The 27238-nt window shown below is 44.6% G+C and overlaps 1 protein-coding gene across 1 annotated transcript in view; it reads left to right on the plus strand.

The window, feature by feature from the left end:
• The window catches only part of LOC144774083 (extracellular calcium-sensing receptor-like), a 147665-nt gene that overhangs the window by 89215 nt on the left and 31212 nt on the right, over positions 1-27238 (plus strand). Inside the window, exon 6 of the mRNA XM_078659110.1 lies at positions 6001-6124. Coding sequence (XP_078515236.1) covers positions 6001-6124 — 124 coding nt within the window. The remainder of the gene's footprint in view (positions 1-6000; positions 6125-27238) is intronic.

Here is a 27238-nt window from a genome sequence, read left to right on the forward strand (position 1 = left end):
ACGCAAATTAATTGACCTAGGAGCTCTCTCCTATTACACTCCCATGAATGCGACGAAAATGCTCCCATCTATTTTTGGCTATAGGGCTGCGAGTGGTTGGCGAGATAAAGGAATATGCCAGTTTGGAGATTTATATGATGAGGAGGGACTTATCAAACAGTATCGAGACCTGGTAAAGGTATACAATTTACCACAGTCATAGTTTTTTAAGTTTCTTCATGTACGGGATTTTTTGGTTAAAAAGGAAATTAAAACTGATTTCTAATCCTCTGATCGAGGCTATTAAATCTCAAAGCAACATAGGAATGTTGTATAAAATCTTGATTTCATGTAAAAAGAATGATTTGGAGAAACAGAACTCACAATGGTCATTGATATTTGGGAGAAACTGAACCTGATGTATCAATTGAAGATGCACTTGCTAGATCAAAGGAAGTTTAAAACTGTATTTAGATTATATTGTACCCCAGCACGTATGCAAAAGTGGGGTGATTGTTATGACGGTAAATGTTTTAGTTGTGGGGGAGACAATGCTGACATAGAACATATTTTTTTCAGTTGTGTTAAATTGAATTTGTTCCTACATGACATTGAAAAAATTGTATCCATTATTTTAGGGGTTACGTGTCACATCACTCCAGCCTTAATGCTCCTAGGGATGGGGTGTCTAGTCACAAGAGGGAGTGTCTTGTACAAACACCGACTGTTTTTGTTTGTTGCAATGACTGTTGCGCGCTTATGCATTGCCGGGACTGGTTATGCCCTGAGGCACCAAGGTTTGAAGTTTGGAGGGCGAAAATGTATCGACTAGCTAACCTTGAATTGAGCTTATACTCAATAAAGGGGGCGACGAAACGTAAATTAGGATTGAATATTTGGGAGCTTTTTGCTGCCCACATGAACACATGAATCTATGATTGTCTGATACTGATATATGATTTATGATTATGATTTATGATTTACGATCAGCTATTTTGTTTAATCTTCTGACTCTCTATATTAGTTGTATCAGCTTCTGTTTGTAAGTTTTGCATTTCTGGACTCAATTTTTGATTTGTGTTTGATAACTGATTTTGCTGAACTGTGGAAATAAATATTTAAAAAAATAAAAAATATTTTTAAATAACAGTGTCACCAGCAGGATTATGTCAACAGGCTCCCTTTGGCACTCATGTAGTGTGTGCGGCCTGTACTGTGGGCAGTGTGGCAGGCTCCCTTTGCAATGATATTGTGTGTGCCGCCTGTTCTGTGGGCCATGTGGCAGTATCCCTTTAGCAGTGATATTGTGTGTGTGACCTGTTCTGTGGGCAGTGTGGCAGGATCCCTTTAGCACTGATATTGTGTGTGTGCCCTGTTCTGTGGGCAGTGTGGCAGGATCCCTTTAGCACTGATATTGTGTGTGTGGTCTGTTCTGTGGGCAGTGTGGCAGGACCCCTTTAGCACAGATATTGTGTGTGTGCCCTGTTCTGTGGGCCATGTGGCAGACTCCCCTTAGCACTGATTTTGTGTGTTTGGCCTGTTCTGTGGACAGTGTGGCAGGATCCCTTTACAACTGATGTTGTGTGTGCGGCCTGTTCTGTGGGCCATGTAGCAGTATCCCTTTAGCAGTGATATTGTGTGTGTGACCTGTTCTGTGGGGAATATGGCAAGATCCCCTTAGCACTGATATTCTGTGTGTGGCCTGTTCTGTGGGCAGTGTGGAAGGATCCCTTTAGCAGTGATATTGTGTGTGGCCTGTTCTGTGGGCAGTGTGGCAGGATCCCTCTAGCACTGATATTGTGTGTGTGCCCTGTTCTGTGGGCAGTGTGGCAGGATCTCTCTAGCACTGATATTGTGTGGGTGACCTGTTCTGTGATCAGTGTGGCAGGATCCCTCAAGCACTGATATTGTGAGTGTGCCCTATTCTGTGGGTCCTGTGGCAGGTTCCCTTTAGCAGTGATATTGTGTTTGTGGCCTGTTCTGTGGGCAGTGTGGTAGGATCCCTTTAGCACTGATTTTGTGTGTGTGGTCTGTTTTGTGGGCAGTGTGGCAGGCTCCCCTTAGCACTGATATTGTGTGTGTGGCCTGTTATGTGGGCAGTGTGGCAGGATCCCTTTACAACTGATGTGTTTGCGGCCTGTACTGTGGGCCGGGTGGTGGGATCCTTTTGCACTTATATTGTGTGTGTGGTTTGTTCCATGGGCCCTGTGGTAGGCTCACTTTGACACTTACGCTTTGTGTCCGACCTGTTCCGTGGGCCCTGTGGTGTGGCTGCCAGTTGTCACTGGGCATCATCTCTGTGACGGGGCACTCAAGGACCTTGATTCTTGTTGCCCGCAAGTGGTAGGACGTAGAAGTAGCTTGTAATGCACATATTGTATGTCACAGAAATCACACTCCATAACACAATGTAAAGTTTGATCAATATCTGATAATGAGCACAGGCTATAATTTAATTATAACAAAGTAGAGGTTTTAAAATAAGTCACAAGAAAGAAAGCCAGAACGTCCTAGATGAGCTGAGTTATGTCCTAGCATAGGTTTATAGAGCTTACATAGCAATGTGTGGAGGTATAGTAGAAAGCAAGGGTATAATTAAAAGAAAGTGATGAAATGGAGAACAGTTTGTCACATTGAAAAAAATAATAGTTCTCAAGTAGAGAAAATGAAATAATGGAAGAAATGAGTTTTCCTGCACTGGAATAATTGCAAATTTGAAAAACCACATTGACCAAAATGCACTGGGAGGGATACTAATTCCTGTTTCACTTGAACTCCACAGCTGAAGGCTCATAGTGAGTGTCAGTCCTGTTGTCAGTGCTGCCAATGGTGTTTTTTTTGTATGAAATGGTTACCTGGCCATTGGCTGTGCACCAGAGGGAGGTGCCCCTTGTAATAATATACTGTTTGATGAAGGCACTGGCCTTCAAATGTTATGTGACAAATAATGTTGGCGCTCAGTACTAGGTGTGCTCCACCTAACAGCTACTGAAGGGCAAAACAAATATGCCTGGGGCTAAAAAAAATGAAAGATTGGAATACAATAATGGTTATCAAGGTAAACAAATGACACAGTGAAAGAAATAGTAGTTACCAAGCTTTGCAAAAGCTGGACCACATTGACCAGAATGCACTGGTGGCACTACTGAGTCACGTTTCACTTGAAACCCACAGATGAAGACTAATGATGAGTGACATTTCTGTTTTGAATGCTGCCAAATGGATTTTCTTTTTCTTTTATGGAATAAACCACATTGTTGACACAGTGGCTGGGACAATTGGAACCTTGCACTGCCTTTAGCATCAGCTCAAGAGCTCATAGTTATGCCATCATGAACACCCATCCACTTCAGGAACATATCAGCACCTTACAGCAGCTCAGGTCACAGTATGTGCTAAACAAGACATGTTGCAAAAGAAAGAAATCTGCACAACATCTGTGTGAAGAAAATACTCTTAATAAAAAGGAGCAGGTATATCTTGAGACATAAAGTAACGTGATAAATGTGAGGGTGAATGCATCACTGGCCTGACTCACACATCCATCCTCTCGAGAAGGCTGAGATCAATGGATCAATCAAGGTTTCTATAGCATCATCTACTCACCTGGAATGGGCCTCAAGGCAATGGGGGAGAGGGGGCAGGGGATAGCCGCAGAATCTGGAGAACCACTGAGTTCCATCGAAGAGCCAGGTCTTGAGGTCCTTTAAGAACTTAGGGAGCGGTGCAGTCTGTCGGAGGTGGAGAAGGGAGGGAGTTCCATGCCTTGGCCGCGAGGAGGTAGAAGGGAGGAGGAGCGCCCTCATGTTTGGATTTTCGTAATCCAAGGTACCGTTGTGAGGGAGAGCTGGGCCGAGTGGAGAAAGCGCTGGGGAGCGTGGAACTGGACATAGATGGCCTCCTGCTTTACATCGCAAAGTATCACAAGGCCTGTACTTTCAAGCACACTCTCAGTCGCTGCTCCTAACCCATGCATTTTTAATCTAGTTCACCTGTGAGTGGTATGGAGCCTTCTTCTGTTTAGATATGGTATAAAAGCCTGGGGCCTGATTCACAAGGGTAAACTGAGGCTTTTACTGTAAGTTTACAGTGTGGAGTGCGGAGACTCCGCAGTCATAAATACAGAAATCACAACTTAATTTGCCTTTGTGAATGAGGCACATGGTTATTTTTGCAGACTTACAGTTAACTCATCTGCCCCTTTATGCTTCAGAAGCACCTAGTTGGTATATATATATTTTCATGATAAATTCCAACGTTCATCCAATTGTTAAAAACAAATCTATTTGCAAAAAAAAGCTAAGACCTCTGGGTAGTTCTCAAGTTTAGGTGGAACGCAGCTCCTTTATAGAGCACCCTGAACACCAGCAACACTCTAGATCTGCTCACCTCAAATGTCTGCTTTTCTATCAAAACTTTTTAAGCATAGGATAAGCACATGCTGTTGTTAAAGAGTTGTCAAAGTAAAAGATTTCCGTAAAAATAGTAAGTTTATAAAGTGAAGATATTTATTTCTAAACATTCACTAAAACCTATGAGAGATCCACTGTTGAAGAATGTATAATGTATGCATGACTTACTTACAAGCATTTCAAATTGCAGTGCTTTTTGAGACCTTCATTTCAGGAGTATTTGTAAGGTACTTTCACATACCATGGAGGGTAGTACATAGGGCCTTAAACCTGGCCAACATATAGAAGTCAAGCCCTTGACCATCAATTCTATATCTGATGAGCTATTAAACAGACATATCTCATTTGGGTCAATGATATCCAAACACTGTTTTTGAACAGTGTACAACATGTAATTAATGACTGATCTCATTATTGTCTATGGATCCATTACATTTCTTAGGCAGTTCGATGCCAGTAAAAAAAAAAGAGCAGTATATCTAGTTAATGACGGTGAATTCACAGATGTGTTTCATGTTCTGGTCATTGAGAAAGGATGCACCCGTTAGTACTACAGATGTTATGAAACCTGCTGAAAATGTTCTAGTTGGAAAAGCTTTGAGCAAACTATCATATCAGTTGGAATGATGTGGTCAGTGAACCCATCAATGATGACATTTGAGATTTCATCTGTGATGTAATATGTGAGGACATAAGCAGTGCATGGTGGGGGTGTAAGTTATAGTGAGCTGAGTAAAGTATAACTCATGCATTTCAGTGGTTTTTATTTGTAAACTTCAGTTTTTATATTATTAGAAGAACTATTTATAGTGTCATTTTACACTTGTTTTTTTCAGTGAATTTGTAGGGTTTCTTACATAACTATAACATCACTTTAAATTTGCTATTTTTCAGTGAAGATCGTTTTCATACAAATCCCTCACTGAGGAAAGCTTAAAACCATGCACGGCGCCCAACCCCGGCAGGTGGCCAACCCCCTCCTGCACACGATAAATCAGATTCCTCAGTTTTTTTCATTTGTGGTCCAATGGCAGTCCTGCGGTACTCTTGCAACACCAATTGTGCCAATATCACTATAATTCAAATGCAAAATTCTCAAAAATGGCTGAACAGATGTACACTAAATCACAAACAGAACACTTTCTGAGTAAAGATCAAACTTTCAGTTGAAGTTGGTATTATTTGGTTAAGCCATTTTTTGTATCGCTTCCCATAATTTGTGTGGAAATTAACATGAGAAACTGATGTTTTATGACCCCCTCCCCCAATTTTCTCTGCCCCTGCTTAACAAATGAGCACAAAACCTCCCAGGAAGGAGCTGAGTTGGATGAACTTTGTTTTGGAAAGTTTTGCAAAGATTCATCAAGCTTCAGTTATTAGCAAAACAGCTCTTCCAGTGAAAATTGTGACCTAATGTGTAACTACACAGTAATGGTGACCTCCTTCAGGTTCTGTGCTCTGTCCTCCAATAGTTTCTTTTTGTTCTTCCTGCAGATTCAACACTCTGTCTTCTTTCAGGTTCTGCACTCTGTCCTCAATTAATAGTTTATTTTCCTTCCAGGATCCGCCCTCTGTCTTCCATAAAATGTTCTTTATTCACCTCCCTCAGGTTCCACGCTCTGTCTGCAGTGAGAGTTGTCCTCCCGGGTACAGAAAGGCTGCCAGACAGGGGGAGCCCGTGTGCTGCTTTGACTGTGTTCCTTGTTCTCATGGAGAGGTCAGCAATGGCACAGGTAACAACTGATTTTAAGATTCATACACATTTTAATAAGCAGGTTTAGATACAGTGGGGACTTTTCACAAAGGTATTTTCTGTCTAAAATTTACATTACGGGCTGAAATATCCAATGTTTTACTGCCAGGAATTCATACCTGCATTCCAGGCAAAAGTAAACAAATATAGTCCGCTTCCAAAGGCTATACCGGTTGTTAAAGGCCCTGAACCCAAGTTACAGGCCTGAGCCGCAGGGTTCCAAAACGCGTTTTCTCTATGCAATTTCCCATAGGGAGATTGGACATGATTACAGACTGAACTGCAGAAAGGAATTACACCAAATTTGGCAGAAAGCCAGATAATTGTTCAGAAAGAGTGCTGTGTTGAGTGAGTTTATTCTTGTCCTTTCCTGGTGAGAGCAGAGTCCATGGATCTTCCTTTTAATTACTACAAGGATGCAAATGTGCAAAATCACCCGACAGTAGAACTGCCAACTAGGGGCCGTATTACGGATAAGGCCACTTTCCCTGTTTGCGCCATGGCACACCTTAAAACAGTTGTGTTAGGCGCAAACAGGGAAAGTGCATCCTATTACATTGAATGTGCTGCCCCCAGGGCAGCTGCGAACTTGCGCTGCCCCAGGGCAGTGCGTTCAAGTGAAATACTAGGAGGCTTTTAAGCAGTCAATCTGTGTTTCACAGTGCAGGTGGCAATACGCCAGCACTTTTAACAGGGGAGAGAGATCCCCTTATAGGTGGGTACAGTGAGTGCCACACCGTAGGGGGTCCACAGGACCCCCTTTCCCAACTCCAGTGGGCTGCCATCAGGGGGTCTCACTGACTTCTTTGCAACTATGTCCATGTCTATAATATGGCGTGGGTGCAGGGGCAAAGGGATTGTTCATTTGCAGGGGCCATGCCCCCATGCAATAGAGGGAAGACCCTTTGGTGATAGTTCTAGTGCTATATGTGCTCCAGATCTATCTGTTTTAAAGAAGGTGTACAAGCATCTGCGACAACTTCTGTGATACCAAAGTGTCCCGGGGGCACGCAAAGCTGGCACTAAGGTATATTGCGCACCCTGGGTAGTTCTGTAATATGGCCCCTGGAAGATACATCCTTTTGACCCCGCCCTGCCCAACATAGTAGTATGCACAGGCCTTTCCGCCTTTTGCCAGGATGATGGACAGCTTACCACAAGGTCCCCAGTATGTTTCCCGCCGATTGTGGTGACTCGTTCTTGAAGGCATAGACTGTGAGGGCATCTCCACCAATTAAAGGAGTACTTACTTTATATAGTTAAGAGGAAGCATCCTTGTTTGGTGGAGATTCACCTCTTTGTAGTCTTGTTGTCTTGTCTATATGAGGATTCTTATTATCACAGATTTCTGACACATGAGGAAAAAATCACATTGCCTAAATTAAACGCACAGAAGGTCACTAGAGACATTTCCTTCAGGTCCTTTACACAGTTGTAGTGTAGAATATGCACTTGGCATTTACCCAACGAGTTAGCACTTACTAATTAACCAGTAGAAAGTACTCCAAATGGGTAGACATTTTGTGCAAACTGTGGACTTTTATTGGATAAAGCAGCATGTGAGGTTCTGTTCTAGCCCACACAGCTACTGACAAACCCAAACAGACACTTAGGGGCCGATTACAATGGCGGGCGGACAAAGTCTGCCCGCCATCGCTGCTGCAAAAGGGACCACCTGCAATAGATGCGGCGGTCCCGCAAAATGAATTAGGATGCGCCCGCCACACTGGCGGGTGCATCCTTTATGTTTACATTGTGGCAGGTGGCAGCACACGCCACAATGTAAAAATTCATGTTTTGCATTTGCATGTACAACGTGGCAGGCACCGTGCAGTGCCTGCCACCTTGTGCATGCAAATGCAGGGGCAGCACCCCACCCCCCTTGGGGCCCGCAACGGGCCCCCGAAGGCATTCCCCGTCTGTCTTTTTGCAGCGGGAACTCTGCCGCAAAAGACAGGCATCATAATGCCCACGGCGGTGCCTGCATGGCACTGCCTCCATTGCTCCATGATACCGGGTCCCTCAAGGTGGGCGGAAAAGGACCCCTTGCGGGACCACGGCAATAGGTCTTTCCATCCGCCGTGGTACCATTCTCATTCCCACTGCCATCCCAATTCGGCGGTGGGAATATTGAAGTTGATGGTGGGCAGTCCGCCACCGCCGGGCTGGCGGTGGCGGACTGCCCGCCTTTGTAATCAGCCCCCTAGATCCTCACTCACACACCCATTCTGCCACTCTCAAATCCACTAATAGACCCACACAGCCACTCACAAACCCGACCCACACACCCATTCACTTACTAACACACCCAATAATACATCCACAAAACAACTAACAAACCCACTCACGGATTGATATGACCACTCACACACCCATTTTAAGAACCTGACCGACTCCTAGAGCTTCACAAGGTCAGTTCTTAAATGTAATTGTACACAAGAGCTAAAACCAGGCTAAGAAGAAACTAAAAGGAATCAGCTAGTTTCAAGGATGGAGTACTAAAAATTCCAAAATGGGCGCTAAAATTCCACTCTCGAGTCGGCGTTTTAGTATTGCAGAATACGGGACAGTGAAGGCACAACCAGCCCACTCACCCTTGTTATAGCGCACTTCCTCATAGGTAATTCCATGAGAAGCAGCATTTTCTGGGTGCGCCGCAAAAGTTAGTCAGGTTATTTTTACTTTGCTGAAATTCGAAGTTTTAATTTCGCCGCTTACATCACAAAAATAGTCATCGATTAGTGGCCAAAGTACGAGTAAACAATTACTTCATTTCCAAAAACTGAGGCGGAGTTTGGTGATGTGAATAAACTATTGGAGGAATAGTGTCTCTATTCTGTGAGCTCGGCGGAGTCAGCACTAGCAATTCAGAGGAAGTCTGCGGCAGTTATCAGAATAACTGCTTGAGGATTTCGAGAGGATCTTCGTGTAAAAGAAGTACAAGAGAGAGAGATATATATATATATATATATATATATATATATATATATATATATATATATATATATATATAGATAGATAGATAGATATATAGATAGATAGATAGATAGAGAGAGAGAGAGAGACAAATCCTTCTTACCTAGAGTCCCTAATGAAATCAGTTCTGTTGGGTCTTCCATGTTTATCGCACATACTTGGTTCTGTTGGGTCTTCCATGTTTATCTCTCCCCTTGGTTCTGTCTCGCGCCGGGATGCCCCCGGGTAAGCTGAGCGCGCTACAAGTTTCATATAATAATAATAATAATAATAATAATAATAATAATAATAACATACCTGATAAGGAAAAGGGAAATATACTGACTAATGACCAAAATAAAAGGTGTTATCTAATATATAATAATGGAATGTAAAATTGTCATTAAGGGGCCTATTCCGATGTCGGACGGACCTAAGTCCATCCGACATCGGGAAGGAGCTGTAACCGACCGACCTGCTGTCGTCGGTTCCAGCCCTGCTAGTACGATGCGACCGAACAGAGTTCGGTCGCATTCATATACCTTACAATGCAAGAATGCTTTCTGACCGGAAAGCATGCTTGCAATGCAAAAAGCAGGGGTGCAGTTCATCCCTACACCCTGTGGCCGGCACCCCAAGATGCCTGCCACCAGGTGCAGGGATCAACGGAGGGGCACCATAGGTGCCCCCAGGCCACCATGCGGCAGCCTGACACCCCTGGGCGCCCTGCTGGGGCCCCCCAGAGACGGCTTCTGGCATCCTTTTATTGCCGGACAGACCGGCACGAAAAGGCAGTGAAAAGCTGCCATCGTACTCCCTCGGTGGTACAGAGGCGACCGGGAGAGTACTGGAGGATTTCCGGACTGGGGACAGGCTGCCTGTCATCCTCAATCTGAAAATCCGAGTCGGATTTCTTTCCGACTGAGCCCATCGGAATGGCTCGTTTGGAAAGGAATCCAGCCGGTAGTGACCAATTCGGTCGGTAGGGCTCCGAACATGGTTCGAAGCCCTTCCGGCCGAAATCGGAATCAGCCCCTAAGTGAATAAGAAGCTACTATACAGTTGTGAATAAGTGAATATGAAGATACTATTACACATTTAGAAAGAAGAGTGCCGCTCAGTCGAAAAACAATTGGCAAAGGTTTAAAGCAAAATAGATAAGTCTTAAAAAGAAAAGGTAGTTTAGAGACATAGTTTGTGATAAAATGTTAAATGTTATTTTGCAGATATTGAGAGTTCCTGAAAGATTTGCACAAAACTAGAACGAGTGGTGAAAACATCAGTAGTAGACAAAGTTGAAGGAATAGAAAAGAGAAGGCAGAAAAGCACGAATTTTGACTGTTTCTTCTTTCAATTCCATTCTCCTTTCCCCCCTTCTGAATCTAGTTGTCAACCTATTGAATAAACTGTTGGTGGTTGGTTCTGAGGTGGGCGTTGGGAACTTGTCAACATTATTCTCCCACACTGACCAGCTAGGCTTCTAACACCCATATAGCCACTCACACACCCAAAAACTACTCACACACCTACCTACAGACAGATACAGCCATTGACACACCTACTCACAGACTCATACAGCCACTCACACACCCATGCACATACCCATATAGCCACTCACACACCAACAAACCACCTACAGATCAATACAGTCACTCACATACCCACTCACAGACTTATACAGTCACTGAAACACTCACTCACAGACCCATACAGCCACTCATAAACCCACTCACACACCCATACAGCTACTCACACACCTACTCACAAACCCATACAGCTGCTTACACACTCATTCACCAACTCATAAATCCACTCATATACCTACTCACACATCTTCAACACTACTCAGACTCTCATTCATACAGACATTAACACCCCCACTCACAGACTAATACAGCCACTCACAGAGCCAGTCACTGACCATACAGCTACTCACACACCTACTCACAAACAGATAGAGCCACTCAAACACCTACTCAGACTCATACAGCCACTGACATACTCACTCACAGACCCTTACAGCCACTCACTCATCTACAAAACCACTCAAACACCAACTCACAGACTCATACAGTCACTCACACCCATTCCCAGACCCATACAGCCACTCACACATCCATTCTCAAAGGTTACAGGTTACAGTTTGTGGAAAAGTAAATTTTGCCATGTTGTATGTGCCTACGTGTTCCCCATGTTATGTTATATGTGCATGATCGATATGCATGTATTCCCTTCTGATCGATTAAAGACGCAATTACAGTTGTGTCCATCCCTAGTATGCCAGTTTCCAGTCTTCGTGAATACAACGAATATTAGGCCTATGTAAAGCTACGTTGCCACGTTTTACAGTGTGCACGTTAATTCATTGAATTGTCCCCGTTTCTAGGCCTCAAAAGGGCCCGGACTCAGATTCAGCTCCTGTTTCCTGAACCCTCTCCGAGGAGCGATACAGCCCCCACCTGTATCCCTGACCCTTCACTTACTTCATGCCTCGCAGTGCCCGGCTCGGCCTGGCTCTGCCTCCCAGTCTGCCAAGAGTATGTTATGATTCTAGCTATCAGTCCAGCCCTCCTTCTCTGCATTCCTAAGCTACTGAATCGCATCAATAGTTTCCGTCATGGTCTAGCCTTTATGTCTCCATCTAAGAGAAATACTGTATTAATATTCATAGAATATTCCTCGCACACGCACTACATATAGAATAATGCATGCACCAGTCTTAGTGTCTATTAGCCTTTGCCCTGATAACTTTTGGATTCTATCAACATGTTCTCTAAACACTAGATACTAGATATGCCTAGGTACATGTCGCTCTGACACTCCAGACTTTAGTCTCCTCTTCTAGCGCAGAAGTCATAGCCCCCCAGTTCTCCCTGGTAACACGTCATTGCCGTTTGCGCGCATCACTAGGTTAGAGGTCCCAGCTGCTCAGGTAGCCCCCTCCATGTTTCCGCCCCGTTTATGACATATTCTGTTACGTTTACATCACATGTCTATGTATACGCCCTGTACACACCTCTTGTTACACCCACTTTATGCCTTATCTTTCGCGACTGCTACAAACTCCGCCTACTGCTACGCCTACTGTATTGAATGCAATGTATTTTGTTTAACTATATATACTGATGTTCTGTTATTAAAAGTTGTGCGCACCATTCCCAGATCCTGCCCCGGCAGCTGCCGGGCCCCTGCCATCCCATTCCCGTACAGGCTGTCCTGTTCCAGTCCTTTATGCTTGATTAAAGCCTGTCAACTCCAGCTACCTCGTATCTTGACTCTTATTTATTGAGCTAACCGTTTATTGATTATAGTCAAAAATAGATCAGGTAATTAATTATTTATTTACCACATAATGGCGCCCGAATAGGGACCTGCCCTTTCCCCATGCGCCGGAGAAGCCACGCAAGCCCCCTGATCCTCTGCAGCCGTGACGGAACCATACCGTGCACGTGCAGATATTTCTGCTTCAAGTATCCCTCAGGCCCACGGAGGAGACGGAGGTTGCGGTCCAGCGTCCAGACGAGGCGGTGGAGGAACGCGGCGAGTCCCGACCAGAGCCCAAGCCGAGAGTCCAAGGTCCGAGGTATCCGGAGGCCCACCTGTAACTGAAGTCCGAAGTTCGTCCGTCCGTCGTCGTAGCAGTCCAGTCCAGTCCGAGGCCTTCCGTTCTTGCTGCCCGGTGAGTACCGTTGAGGGGTAGTATCTAGACAGGGTCAATTGATTTGTCTCTGGTCCGTGGGTTTGGGTACACAGATCCAACACGAAGTGTCCACCTAGGTGGATGCGGGTCCTGACGTGTCTCTTTATGGGACCGGTAAGTTTCGTACTGTTTTAGCAGTGCATCTAGTCATTCCAGTAAGTTCTGTTCTGTTCTCGAGAAAATTCATGTATTCTGTTTTCAGTATTTCAGGTAGTATTCTGTCCGAACTGTCATTTTAAATATTATTCCATGTGTTTTCAATGTCGTGGTATGAATGATTCGTTTTTCAGTTATTATTGTGTTTTTATCGTGTATTGTATTGCGTCCAGACTCCAGTCTAAGCCATGCCTCTGTTCTCAAAGTTACGTCAGTTAAAAACTAGAAAAGGTCTGCTCGAGGAAGCAGTTCCTGTCCCGCCAAGGGACAGTCCAGGTCATTTTATGTATCATAAGCATGGCATAAGTGCCATATTATATCTAGATTTATGGGTGGAGTACACCAAGGAATTAGAGGAAAAGTATAGATGGCCCGTATCAGGTACGTGGGATGCCGAGTGCATCATGCGAGTAGAAGAAGCATTATGGAAAAAGAAAGCCAGACAGTCCCAGAAAGATGCCATCGAGTTATGGCGCAAAGAATCTCATAAAAGAACCGAAAAAGAAATCAGAAAGTCAGAATTAAGTAGAGAATCCTCAGAAAGAGCCCAAGAAAGGGAATTAATCGAAGTAGGTGAACGAGTTAAAGCCGAACAGTCAGACAGACAGAGAAATGCCCTCATTAAGGGTATGTATCCTCTTCTTGCCGAGGGCTTGCCAAAAGCAACCCCGGAAGCACCGTGTAATTTTCCGCCGCCATTAGTTCCGATTAAGCTACGTCACAAACCGACCGCAGCTGATATTTTTCTCTCGTCCTATTTGGACGACACAGTCCCAGAATATGCAAATCCTGTTCCGCCAGCTCCTGTAAATAATGTAATTCCTGTTCCTCCAGCCACCGGGGCACCTGTTACAGTACCGGTTACGGTACCCCCGGTCCAGCCCGTAATACAAGTTCCCGCTACATCGGTCACTCTGCCAGCACGAAGAGTATCAGTCGATGATTCCAGTTTAGGGGCCGCGGGGGGAGGTCCTCCTGGAACCCCGCCGCCACACAAACGTATAACGTTAGTCGAGTTACATGAACGTGCGTTACAGCGTACGCCCAAATATCAGTCCGTTGCAGATATCAGACGAGCTCTTACTGAATGCCGTTATGATCCAGTCCCAGGCGATGATAATATGGTTATATATTCATTGCGTGTAAGACGGGTGACCGAGTATTTGGACACCCTACCGAATATGAAAGAAGATCTAGACAGAATATATCGTTTCATCCGTACAGGGGATGATCCAGAAAGTATTGGCGAAATCATGTCTTTAAGGAAAGCTGAGACCCAGCTCATGCTATTAAAGTTTCTAATCAATTGTTTAATTAGGGAACAAGATTATCCAGATAAAGATCCGATCGAAATGAAAGTTCTGACAAAGTGGAGTGATCATATAGCCGAGGGAAGACACAAGACACTCAGTAGTATAGACAGTATGTACAAGAAAATTCGTAAGGAAATAATAAGGTTACACGAGAAACGCAAAGCAGCACAAGTAAGCGAGAAGGAAAACGACTCTTCTACTGAAGAGGTAGACGACGAGAATACCGCCAGAATAGCGTATGTAGGTAGAACTAGACTTCCCGACCGACATGTACCTAGACATTCACGCCTAGAACACAAGAAAGTCTTTCATCTTCCAGCACCAGAACGAGATTCTCTAGAACAAGTATTTCAAGCTACCGATCACATTCTGAAATCACGTATCGGTTATAGTGAACTTAGTACCATGCATGAACAAGAACTAGCCCGATCAGCAGTCCGATGGATTACTGATTCTACCACTTTTCCAGACGAAATAGTGGCACAAATGTTTCTGAAACTGCCCCCAGCCGAGCAGCGACTGGTGGGTATGTATATGATCCAGCACCTCATTACACTGTATGAGGGTCAGCATTCTGATCCAGGTCCGTTACATGATGTTCTGAACGAGTTACTCCAGTATAAATGGAAAGGTTTAGGTACCGATTTAATTAGTGTCATTCTAGAACAGCGCCACAAATATAGAACGTTTCTGAATCCGCATTTTGTTCACGTCTCACCTCCAGAAAGTAAACCATTTTATATAGATAGACAGCATCCATTACGGGAAGTACACCCAGTTAGGACAGAGGGTGGTGAAATGCAACGAGTATTTGTTTATACCCCTATCACAAAGATGGAACTCTTAGAGATGAAGAAATTAATTCCCTGTCACGACAAAGATCCAGCAGGGTTCCATCGAGAATTAAAAGACATGCTCCGTATGGGAGAATACACTTATCCAGATATAATTAAAATGCTAAAGGTCCTGTTGCCCGCAGGGGTATACGAAAAATTCAAGGAAAAAGAATGGGAGGTGGGAGAGAAAAAGATTGATTGGACAGCTCTAGAAGCTGAAGATAAAATACGAGTACCAGGTACCGGTCTTGGGGACAAATGTAAAGAATTGCCCGAGTTATTAATTCAAGTTTTGCCAAGATTACTAGCCACGAAAAAGGAAGATTGGGATGCAATCTCAGCATGCAAACAGAAACAGGATGAAGATACTAGTGATTTTTATTCTAGATTCGAAAAATGTTTCATTATCAACAGTGGTCTGAAGACAGGTAGCGAGTCATACCCTCATCTTTTTGTTACTAAACTAGTCGAGAATTCAAGTCCACAAGTTAAAAATCGAGTTTTGAAAGTCGAAAGTACCTGGCAAGCTAGTACCCCGTCACAAATGTTACAGATGCTCCAGTATCACCAGAATAGAATCAGGGAAGAGCAAGAACACGAAAGGAGACGTATGAAAGACACGAAAATGAAAGTACTAGTTGCACAATCTGTTCCGCAAGACAGTCAGAAGAGGGGTCCGAATCAAGCCAGTCATCCTGCAGCTCCCGTTAAAGGGACATGCAATTATTGTAAACAGCCAGGTCATTTTATAAACGAGTGTGCAGTTCTGAAACACAACATAGCCACTGGTAAGACTAAAGAAAGACCACGTCCGCCTAGACCAGAACAAGTACCACAGACTTCTCAGCCACCACAGAATGCACAACAGACAGTTCCAGCACCGCAGCCTATCGCTGCAACACAGCATGTTACACAGCAGATGTACCAGTATGCCCAGTCTGAGTATCCAGAGTATCAACCGTATTCATGAAACAGCCTAGAGAGGGAGGTAGGCTTGCCTCTCATCGAGATACCTGTAGATCAAGAGGGTCCCTATGTACACAGTCAAGTATTAGGGAAAGACAGAAAGTTTTTGATTGATACAGGGGCAAGTAGGACTACTATCAGTCATGACGAGGTTCCAGGGGCTCCGCTCTCAGGCTCTAGAAATGTTTCCCTTGGATTTTCAGGAAAGCCTATAGTTAACGAGATATCAAAGCCAGTTACGCTAGAAGTTGGTCCATTGTCCCGAACTACTGATTTATTACTTACGAAAACATGTCCAGAAAATTTGTTAGGCATTAAAACATTGAAAGAATTAGGTGCAGTTATTTGCTGTTCCCCAGAAGGAATCCGTTTGTTTTTAAGAGACTTTAAAGGTCACTATGTATTACGAGATTTTGATCCAAGATTGTCAAATGTACCGCAGCATTTATGGGCGCAAGGTCCAACTGATGTAGGTTTTATGCAAATCACACCCCATCGTGTGACTCTCAAGCAAGGTATAGTCCTGCCACGAATCAGACAGTACAGATTGCCACCTGAGGCTGTAGCAGCCTTATCCAAAATTATTGATGAGCTCATTGCTCAAGGAGTGGTTGTAGAAACTGACTCCAATGTATGTAATTCTCCTATCATTCCAGTCATGAAACGTACTGATCCAAATGCACCTCCAGTATATCGATTAGTGATTGACCTTCGAGAACTTAATAAATGTATCATACCCCAGTATCCAGTAGTCCCAGATATTTCATCCCTATTGACAGCTATTGATTCTGAAGCTACATTTTTCACTGTAATAGACCTCAAGAATGCATTTTTCAGTGTTCCGATTCATCCAGACAGCCAGTACCTTTTCGGTTTTTGTTTAAATGGAAGGAGCTATAAATTCACACGAGCTCCTCAAGGTTTCACAGAAAGTCCTAGTATTTACAGTCAAGCACTTAAAAGGCAACTAGACAATATTCACATGCCAACTGACACTGCCCTGCTCCAGTATGTCGATGATCTACTAATCACCGCCCGTTCTGAACGCGACTGCGAGCGAGCGTCACTTACAGTCCTGTATTTTCTGGCCGAGCAGGGGCACAAGGTGTCCCCTTCGAAGCTTCAATTCTGTGTCCAGCAAGTGATCTACTTAGGCCACTTACTGTCCAAGTGGGGTAGGCAGTTGACACCAGACCGTATCCAGTTGATAGCGAGTCTTCCACAGCCCAAGACACAGAAGGAGGTACGTGCTTTTATTGGCCTCACTTCTTACTGCAGACAATGGATTCCTCAGTATGCATTTCTAGCTAAACCACTGATACAGTTAACGACACAGGAGGCAGCCGTATCGACTGTCCTCCCTTGGACATCTGAACATACACTTGTTTTTAATGAATTAAAGAAAGCCTTATGCCAAGCTCCTGTTCTAGCTACACCGAACTACAGTAAGTCTTTTACACTTTTTGTCACAGAACGTGATGGTACTGCATTATCTGTTCTCACACAAGATCAAGCCGGACAGTACAAGCCTTGTGCTTATTTTTCGAGCACATTAGATCCAGTAGCCCAGGCTTTGCCTGCGTGTCTCAAGTCAGTTGCAGCCACAGCTCTAGCTATTAGACAAAGTGATTCCATAGTATTAGGACACTCCCTGACAGTACAAGTTCCACACTCCGTGGAAGTTCTTTTAAACCGAACACAGACTCAGCACTTGACAATCGCACGTTTAACAGGTTATGAACTGACACTGTTCCAGCCACACATAGAAATCAGACGCTGCAACGTTCTAAATCCTGCTACTCTGTTACCGTCAGTTACTTCAAATCCGGCCACACATGACTGTGTGGAAGTTATTAACACTATGACAAAGCCAAGACAAGATCTGACAGACATTCCATTACCTAATCCCGACCTGACACTTTATGTGGATGGTTCATGTATGAGAACTAGTACAGGAGAACTAGTAGCCGCGTATGCAGTGACTACTGAAACCGAAGTTATAGAAACTCACCGTATTGACACTCTGTCTGCTCAAGCAGCAGAGCTAGTTGCTCTGACCCAAGCATGCATACGTGCCAAGAACCTGAAAGTAAACATATATACAGATTCACGTTACGCATTCGGAGTTGTACACGACTTCGGAGTGCTCTGGCAGGAAAGAGGTTTCATGACTTCTCATGGAACCAAGATTCAGCATGGTCTCCTCATTCAAGCTCTGCTAGATGCAATACATTTACCGACAGCTATCGCTATCATGAAGTGCAAAGCACATACGAAAGTTACTGATATCATTTCCCAAGGTAACGATCTAGCAGATCGAACAGCCAAGCTTACAGCTCAGACTCCAGACATTCCAGTTAACACGACACAGACATTCACTCTAGATCCGACTACTTGTAGGACAGTTAAGGACCCTACACAAGATGTCATAGACATACAGTTACATGCTACTCCCGAAGAAATCAAGAAATGGTCCGAACAAGGAGGGGTCCAGACAGATCAGGGATGGGTGACGAAGGGAAAAGCCACATGGTTTCTCCCCGACTCTATGGTTCAAGTCATTATCAATACCGCACATAGTCCAGCACATCTAGGAGAAAAAGCTATGTTAGACAGTATCCAGAACCTTTGGTTCAACAAGCATTTACGAGCTGCAGCCAAGCAGAAAGTCCGTACTTGTATGATATGTTGTCAATTCAATCCAGGTAAAAGTGTCCCGGTGGAACAAGGTGGATTCCAACCTCCTGACCACCCTTTTGAAGTCCTCCAGATGGATTATATTCAGATGGAGCGATGTCGAGGTTTCAAGTATGTCCTTGTAGTTGTATGCGCTTTGTCCAGGTGGACAGAAGCATATCCAGTCCCAGATTATACAGCTGCGACCACTGCCAAGCAGTTGGTTCGTGAATTCTTCCCCCGTTATGGACTCCCTAGGGTCGTGTATTCTGATAACGGCCAGCCATTCTCATCTGAGCTAATGAAACATGTTTCCCTTTTGTTAGGGTACCAGTGGAAGTTCCATTGTGTGCGCCATCCTGAAGCAGCCGGTCTCGTAGAGAGACATAATCAGACCCTGAAAATCCGTATTGCTAAGACATGTAAAGAGAAAGGTGTAGACTGGCTAGTAGCCCTGCCAGTTGCTTTATTCTTCATGCGAATGGTTGCACACTCCAGATCAGGTCTGTCCCCTTATGAGGTCGTATTCGGCCGCCCCCCAAATATGTGGGGTACACCTAGACCCCGCAGTATTACAGATGTTTCCAGTAATATGTTGACAGATTACCTAGCTTCCTTGATGTCTGCCCTACACTCTTGTCGTTCACAGGTTGCCGCTGCATTTCCAGACAATACTGAAGTGAAACCGCACGAGGTCCTTCCAGGGGACCTTGTTCTCGTAAGGAACTTTGATCGCTCAAGTCCGCTGGAGCCTCGTTGGAAGGAGCCGAGACTTGTCCTTCTGACCACCCGTACGGCCGTGAAGTTGGAAGGCCGCAAGGGATGGGTCCATCTGTCGCATATCAAGAAATTCAATGGAGTCCGAAAAAAGACATTTTTAAAGGACATTTCTAAAGACTGTTCCATTTCGAAAGACTGCCTAAAAATTGACTCTGAATTCAAGCCTCCCCTGTTAGAGGCAACTCCGCAACAGGAGTATAAGTTAAAACTCCGGTCTAGTAAAATAAGTCAGCCAGTTTAATTGTCTAAGTCCCCCTGGGGTGAAACGGTTAGACAGGTATCTGACATGTATGAGATAGACCCCCATAGTGAGAGAGTTAGTCAAAACTCTATAAGATGTATCGTTTTTCTGAGTTTTATATTGTTTCTAAGTCTTATGGTTACCTGCACAAGTTATGCATTGCATTTATGTTTTCCAAGTTCTCATGTAAATAAGTTTTCTAATGCTACAGTAGAGCACACATTTAGTGATCTGCCTCCTCACGAGTTATCCTATCGTCTTGCTATGAGAAATAACACATTTATCAGAATGTTACACTATTCACACCAGACCAGCAATGCCACTAATTGTTGGGTGTGTGGTCGACTCCCCCCTTTCCAGACACCGAAGGGAGTTCTGCCACTCTTTCCTTATCCGTTTTCACATAATGGTTCGTGTGGAGCATGGTCCACGTTAACGTCATCTTCCAATGATATGTCCCTTCTGAATAGAACATGCTTTCCAGACAAGCAAGGTCTCTCCCATAGAACAGGGTTAGATCTAGAAAATGAAGTTTATGATTTAGGTAATTATTCTTCGAATTTTATGGTCCTGAATGTTCAGTCTGATACTACTCCAGACTTACCTGCTATTTCAGTACTACCAGTCAAAGGCGAATTATGTGTCAGAAATAATGGTTCCGCACATGTAGGACATAGTGATTGTACTACTACTGTCGAGTATAGTGACAGTGGGAAATCTATTTTCAAAGCTTCACGTCATTCTTATTTTGTTTGTGGTCAGACCGCATATGTTCGTCTGCCCCTCGATTGGGATGGAACATGTTACATTGCCTTCCTACTGCCACCAGTTTTCCTAGCCCCATCTGATTATCACAGAAACACGCATCTAGTACACGTCAGACATAGAAGGGAGATCGAGTCCCCAATTGTCGATCAAACTGAAACTGCTCTAGAACAGTATACAGATTTCAATAAAGGTTTCTTCTTCTTTATAGGACCTATCCAGAATAGTAAGTTAATACGTAGACTAACCAGAACCCTTGAAGCAGTAGTGAATGAGACTACTTCTGCTCTAGGTAACTTAACTGAAGAGCAATCTGCTATGAGATTTGTCGTGCTCCAAAATCGTCTCGTTCTTGACGTCATACTGGCCGATAGAGGAGGAGCATGTAGAGTCATCGGATCTAGTTGCTGCATTTTCATTCCTAATAACGCGCCGTCTGTTTATTCAGCTATAACCAGACTTCACAAAATTGCCCATCAGTTACACCAGAATCCAGGCACCTGGACATGGTCCGGTTGGCTCTGGAGTATCATATCTGCCTGGGGATGGAAAGTATTGTCATTCCTAGGTATAGCAGTAATGATCATATTCAGTTGCTGCCTCTGTATACAATGTGGCCCTGCGATTTGCGGCATTTGTGCTACCTCTTGTATTCCTAGTCCTAAGTCCCGCTCTAAGTCCCGTTCCAAGACAATTCGAGACGAGCAAATGATGCTATATAAAATGATAGATGGTATCATGAATATAGATGTTTCCTGATGGAAACGTAGGGCACAAGGAGGGAATGTGGAAAAGTAAATTTTGCCATGTTGTATGTGCCTACGTGTTCCCCATGTTATGTTATATGTGCATGATCGATATGCATGTATTCCCTTCTGATCGATTAAAGACGCAATTACAGTTGTGTCCATCCCTAGTATGCCAGTTTCCAGTCTTCGTGAATACAACGAATATTAGCCCTATGTAAAGCTACGTTGCCACGTTTCACAGTGTGCACGTTAATTCATTGAATTGTCCCCGTTTCTAGGCCTCAAAAGGGCCCGGACTCAGATTCAGCTCCTGTTTCCTGAACCCTCTCCGAGGAGCGATACAGCCCCCACCTGTATCCCTGACCCTTCACTTACTTCATGCCTCGCAGTGCCCGGCTCGGCCTGGCTCTGCCTCCCAGTCTGCCAAGAGTATGTTATGATTCTAGCTATCAGTCCAGCCCTCCTTCTCTGCATTCCTAAGCTACTGAATCGCATCAATAGTTTCCGTCATGGTCTAGCCTTTATGTCTCCATCTAAGAGAAATACTGTATTAATATTCATAGAATATTCCTCGCACACGCACTACATATAGAATAATGCATGCACCAGTCTTAGTGTCTATTAGCCTTTGCCCTGATAACTTTTGGATTCTATCAACATGTTCTCTAAACACTAGATACTAGATATGCCTAGGTACATGTCGCTCTGACACTCCAGACTTTAGTCTCCTCTTCTAGCGCAGAAGTCATAGCCCCCCAGTTCTCCCTGGTAACACGTCATTGCCGTTTGCGCGCATCACTAGGTTAGAGGTCCCAGCTGCTCAGGTAGCCCCCTCCATGTTTCCGCCCCGTTTATGACATATTCTGTTACGTTTACATCACATGTCTATGTATACGCCCTGTACACACCTCTTGTTACACCCACTTTATGCCTTATCTTTTGCGACTGCTACAAACTCCGCCTACTGCTACGCCTACTGTATTGAATGCAATGTATTTTGTTTAACTATATATACTGATGTTCTGTTATTAAAAGTTGTGCGCACCATTCCCAGATCCTGCCCCGGCAGCTGCCGGGCCCCTGCCATCCCATTCCCGTACAGGCTGTCCTGTTCCAGTCCTTTATGCTTGATTAAAGCCTGTCAACTCCAGCTACCTCGTATCTTGACTCTTATTTATTGAGCTAACCGTTTATTGATTATAGTCAGAAATAGATCAGGTAATTAATTATTTATTTACCACAAGTTGGGAAATACAATTATTTTAAAAGCTTTGAAATTCACAAAAAAATCCAAGGTTACAGGGACATTATAGTTAGGAAATAAACATTTTGAAAAGTAGGGACTTTATAGTTAGGCTCACATTTCACACATACAAACCCATAGAAATGTAGCAGTTATAGGTACCTGAGCTAACTGTAACGTATGCCCACGCAATGCACTGCTTATGACCTCACATATTACATCACTCATGACATGGCCATCTCCATTTTTGTAAGTTTGAAATCTGAGCCTAACTTTAACTCCCAGTAACCTTTGGTTATTTCAGTGAATAGTTATATATATATATCTATATCTATCTATCTATCTATCTATCTATCTATCTATCTATCTATCTATCTATCTATCTATCTATCTATCTATCTATCTATCTATCTGTCTATCTACATCTATGTATCTATCTATCTATGGATAGATAGATACATAGATATAGAAAGATAGATAGATAGATAGATAGATAGATAGATAGATAGATAGATAGATAGATAGATAGATTTATAGATAGATAGATAGATAGATAGATAGATAGATAGATAGATAGATAGATAGATAGATAGATAGATAGATAGATAGATAGATAGATAGATAGATAGATAGATAGATAGATAGATAGATAGATAGATAGATAGATAGATAGATAGATAGATAGATAGATAGATAGATAGATAGATAGAATCAAAGGTATCTAAATGTGTATTAACATTATAAAACAAACATTAATTAGTATAGATAAGCAAAATCTAAAAATCCTGGAATATATAAAGAGCACATGTAAACATGTGAAAATATTTATATAATAATTATAAAATATATTACATTTAAATAAAAGGTCATTATGTATTTGCTTAAATCGCTTTTATGAACCTTTTCTGTTTGTGTTGCACATTATCAATAAGGCTTACAGTCAGACCATCGCTCATGTCATCGGTGGAAAAGAAAGAAAATTGATTGAGTGGCACGGTACACAATAACTATTAGCAACAGGAAAGTGGAGATACAGGGTATGGTGAGTACATCTAATCGTGTGGCAATATCTCAAAAAGAACAGAGCAGTGCTGACAAATCACAGCACCTGAGCATGTGAATAACAAAGGTACAGTGCAATTCAAACTCAACCGGGGACATAGTGCACAACCAAATAAGGACAACTATGAAGGAAGGTTAGGGGAGAGTCGCTCAAGACCTGCTGATGCATCCAATGTAGCCGGGGGGTCAAAAACCACCAAGACTTAGTGACAGTGGAGCTCTGAGACAGAGGGGTGAAGCAGTGCGGGTGTCGGCGTTAGACCGTATGCATGCCATTGGGAGATATATCCTGAGTGATAACTCTTTGTGTTGTAGTCAGTGTCCCTTCGTCAGTGTCCACCCCCAAGAGTTTGGAGACCATTGAGGTGCCAGGGGAAACATTCGAAGGCCCAGTAGGTCCTCCCTGAGTAGCGCAACGCCCTCCGCTTTCACCCAGTTAAGCAGGGATCGGCGCCAAGCAAGCGGGTGGGGCGACAGAGGAGATTTCCACCGCTTGGTGATCAAGCTCTTGGCTGTTATTAGACCCAGGTCTTTAAATCGTGTGTCAGCTCTGTATTTCTTTTTTCTGCTGAAGAGGTGCAGTACATGGGCCTCCCAAGTCCGGGGAATGGTGCGTGAGGTGCAAGTTGTAAAGGTGACCGTCACTGCAATCCAATAGTCAGTCAGAACCGAACAACCCCAAAGCATATGAAGCATGTCAGCATCCAATTACCAGCAACGGGGGCAAGCCACATCTATGCGGAGGAAGTACCTGTTGGTTTGGGCTGGGGTAAGATAGATAGTCCTGATGCAATATGAAAAATTGTATCTGTTTGAATCGCTGGTTACGAGGGATGTGGGTTGGACTGCCTCGGGCTGCCAACAACTCCCTACCAGTAAACGCCCTCCCCAGGGTTTCCTCTCAATGAAGACGAAGTTGGGTGAGATCTATCTCCATATGTTGTCGAAGTGAAGATGTGAAACAGCGCGTGAGGTGTCTCCCTTTCCCCATCACGTGAAGGTACTGCAATGTGTGGTGTGTGGAAGGTTACTGTGCGACTGTACCCCATTTGGATGCGAAGCTGTGAGTGTTCTGTGTAATAGAAAACTGCCCAGGGTGAAAGGTTCAAATCCACTATGAGTTCCTGCAACGGAATAAGAGTGCCCTCCTGAAAAAGGTCCCCCATATCCTGTATCCCTTCCGGAATCTATGATGTAGCTCAGCCGCCGTCATGTAGGCGTCCCCCTTGGGATTCCTAACAGAGGGCTAGCGGGCGCGTAGGGGACAGTGGTTCTAGTGAGGAAAAGACACGTACAGAAGCATTTGTATGCTACAGCAAGAAGAAGAATATCAAAAGGCCTAAGCTTGGAGCAAGGGTGGAAAATTTGTAAAAGGGTTTTCAGCACTAGCAGAGGCCACAGAGAGGCTGTGTCCGATAAGTAACGGGAGGACATCCACCAGGCGATCCATTGCAGTTGGGAGGCCAGGTAGTAATGTTCGAAATTGGGTACCGCAAGGCCCCCTAGCTCAGCTAGTGTGGCAGGGTATGCTCAGATGTGAGTCCCTTGCTCACTTTGCCACTGGATTCAAGCAAGCCGGGCTGAAGATGGCTGTAATGCCAGAAACCGGTCCTCGGAAGCTTGTTTCCGGTCCAGGGAAGGCATGGCTTGGCAGTTCGGGCTGGACTGTTCACATGAGGCATAGGGTCAGACTGATTTGCATATAACCATGTCTGAACTGGGGTGGCAGAGTGGGCTAAAGAACGGTGATGGATTAAACCCAGATCTTTTGACTGGGTGTGAGTGTTTGATTGGTTCAGATGCTCTGTCCATTACCACCCCCTTTTGCACCGCTTTTGGCCACCATTAGTGTGGCAGGGTATGCTCAGACATGAGTCCCTTGCTCACTTTGCCACTGGATTCAAGCAAGCAGGGCTGAAGACGGCTGTAATGCCAGAAACCGGTCCTCGGAAACTTGTTTCCGGTCCAGGGAAGGCATGGCTTGGCAGTTCGGGCTGGACTGTTCCCATGAGGCACAGGGTCAGACTGATTTGCATATAGCCATGTCTGAACTGGGGTGGCAGAGTGGGCTAAAGAACGGTGATGGATTAAACCCAGATGTTTTTACTGGGTGTGAGTGTTTGATTGGTTCAGATGCTCCGTCCATTACCACCCCCTTTTGTACCGCTTTTGGCCGCCACAAGTGTGGCAGGGTATGCTCAGACGTGAGTCCCTTGCTCACTTTGCCACTGGATTCAAGCAAGCCGGGCTGAAGACGGCTGTAATGCCAGAAACCGGTCCTCAGAAGCTTGTTTCCGGTCCAGGGAAGGCATGGCTTGGCAGTTCGGGCTGGACTGTTCCCATGAGGCACAGGGTCAGACTGATTTGCATATAGCCAGGTCTGAACTGGGGTGGCAGAGTGGGCTAAAGAACGGTGATGGATTAAACCCAGATCTTTTGACTGGGTGTGAGTGTTTGATTGGTTCAGATGCTCCGTCCATTACCACCCCCTTTTGTACCGCTTTTGGCCGCCATAAGTGTGGCAGGGTATGCTCAGACGTGAGTCCCTTGCTCACTTTGCCACTGGATTCAAGCAAGTCGGGCTGAAGACGGCTGTAATGCCAGAAACAGGTCCTCGGAAGCTTGGTTCCGGTCCAGGGAAGGCATGGCTTGGCAGTTCAGGCTGGACTGTTCCCATGAGGCACAGGGTCAGACTGATTTGGATATAGCCATGTCTGAACTGGGGTGCCAGAGTGGGCTAAAGAACGGTGATGGATTAAACCCAGATCTTTTGACTGGGTGTGAGTGTTTGATTGGTTCAGATGCTCCGTCCATTACCACCCCGTTTTGTACCGCTTTTGGCCGCCATAAGTGTGGCAGGGTATGCTCAGATGTGAGTCCCTTGCTCACTTTGCCACTGGATTCAAGCAAGCCGGGCTGAAGACGGCTGTAATGCCAGAAACCGGTCCTCGGAAGCTTGTTTCCGGTCCAGGGAAGGCATGGCTTGGCAGTTCGGGCTGGACTGTTCCCATGAGGCACAGGGTCAGACTGATTTGCATATAGCCAGGTCTGAACTGTGGTGGCAGAGTGGGCTAAAGAACGGTGATGGATTAAACCCAGATCTTTTGACTGGGTGTTAGTGTTTGATTGGTTCAGATGCTCCGTCCATTACCACCCCGTTTTGTACCGCTTTTGGCCGCCATAAGTGTGGCAGGGTATGCTCAGACGTGAGTCCCTTGCTAATTTTGCCACTGGATTCAAGCAATCCGGGCTGAAGACGGCTGTAATGACAGAAACCGGTCCTCGGAAGCTTGTTTCCGGTCCAGGGAAGGCATGGCTTGCCAGTTCGGGCTGGACTGTTCCCATGAGGCACAGGGTTAGACTGATTTGCATATAGCCATGTCTGAACTGGGGTGGCAGAGTGGGCTAAAGAACGGTGATGGATTAAACCCAGATATTTTGACTGGGTGTGAGTGTTTGATTGGTTCAGATGCTCCGTCCATTACCACCCCCTTTTGTACCGCTTTTGGCCGCCATAAGTGTGGCAGGGTATGCTCAGACGTGAGTCCCTTGCTCACTTTGCCACTGGATTCAAGCAAGCCGGGCTGAAGACGGCTGTAATGCCAGAAAATGGTCCTCGGAAGCTTGTTTCCGGTCCATGGAAGGCATGGCT

This window comes from Lissotriton helveticus, chromosome 8 (assembly GCF_964261635.1).
Source record: "Lissotriton helveticus chromosome 8, aLisHel1.1, whole genome shotgun sequence".
NCBI classification, from domain to species: Eukaryota; Metazoa; Chordata; class Amphibia; order Caudata; family Salamandridae; genus Lissotriton; species Lissotriton helveticus.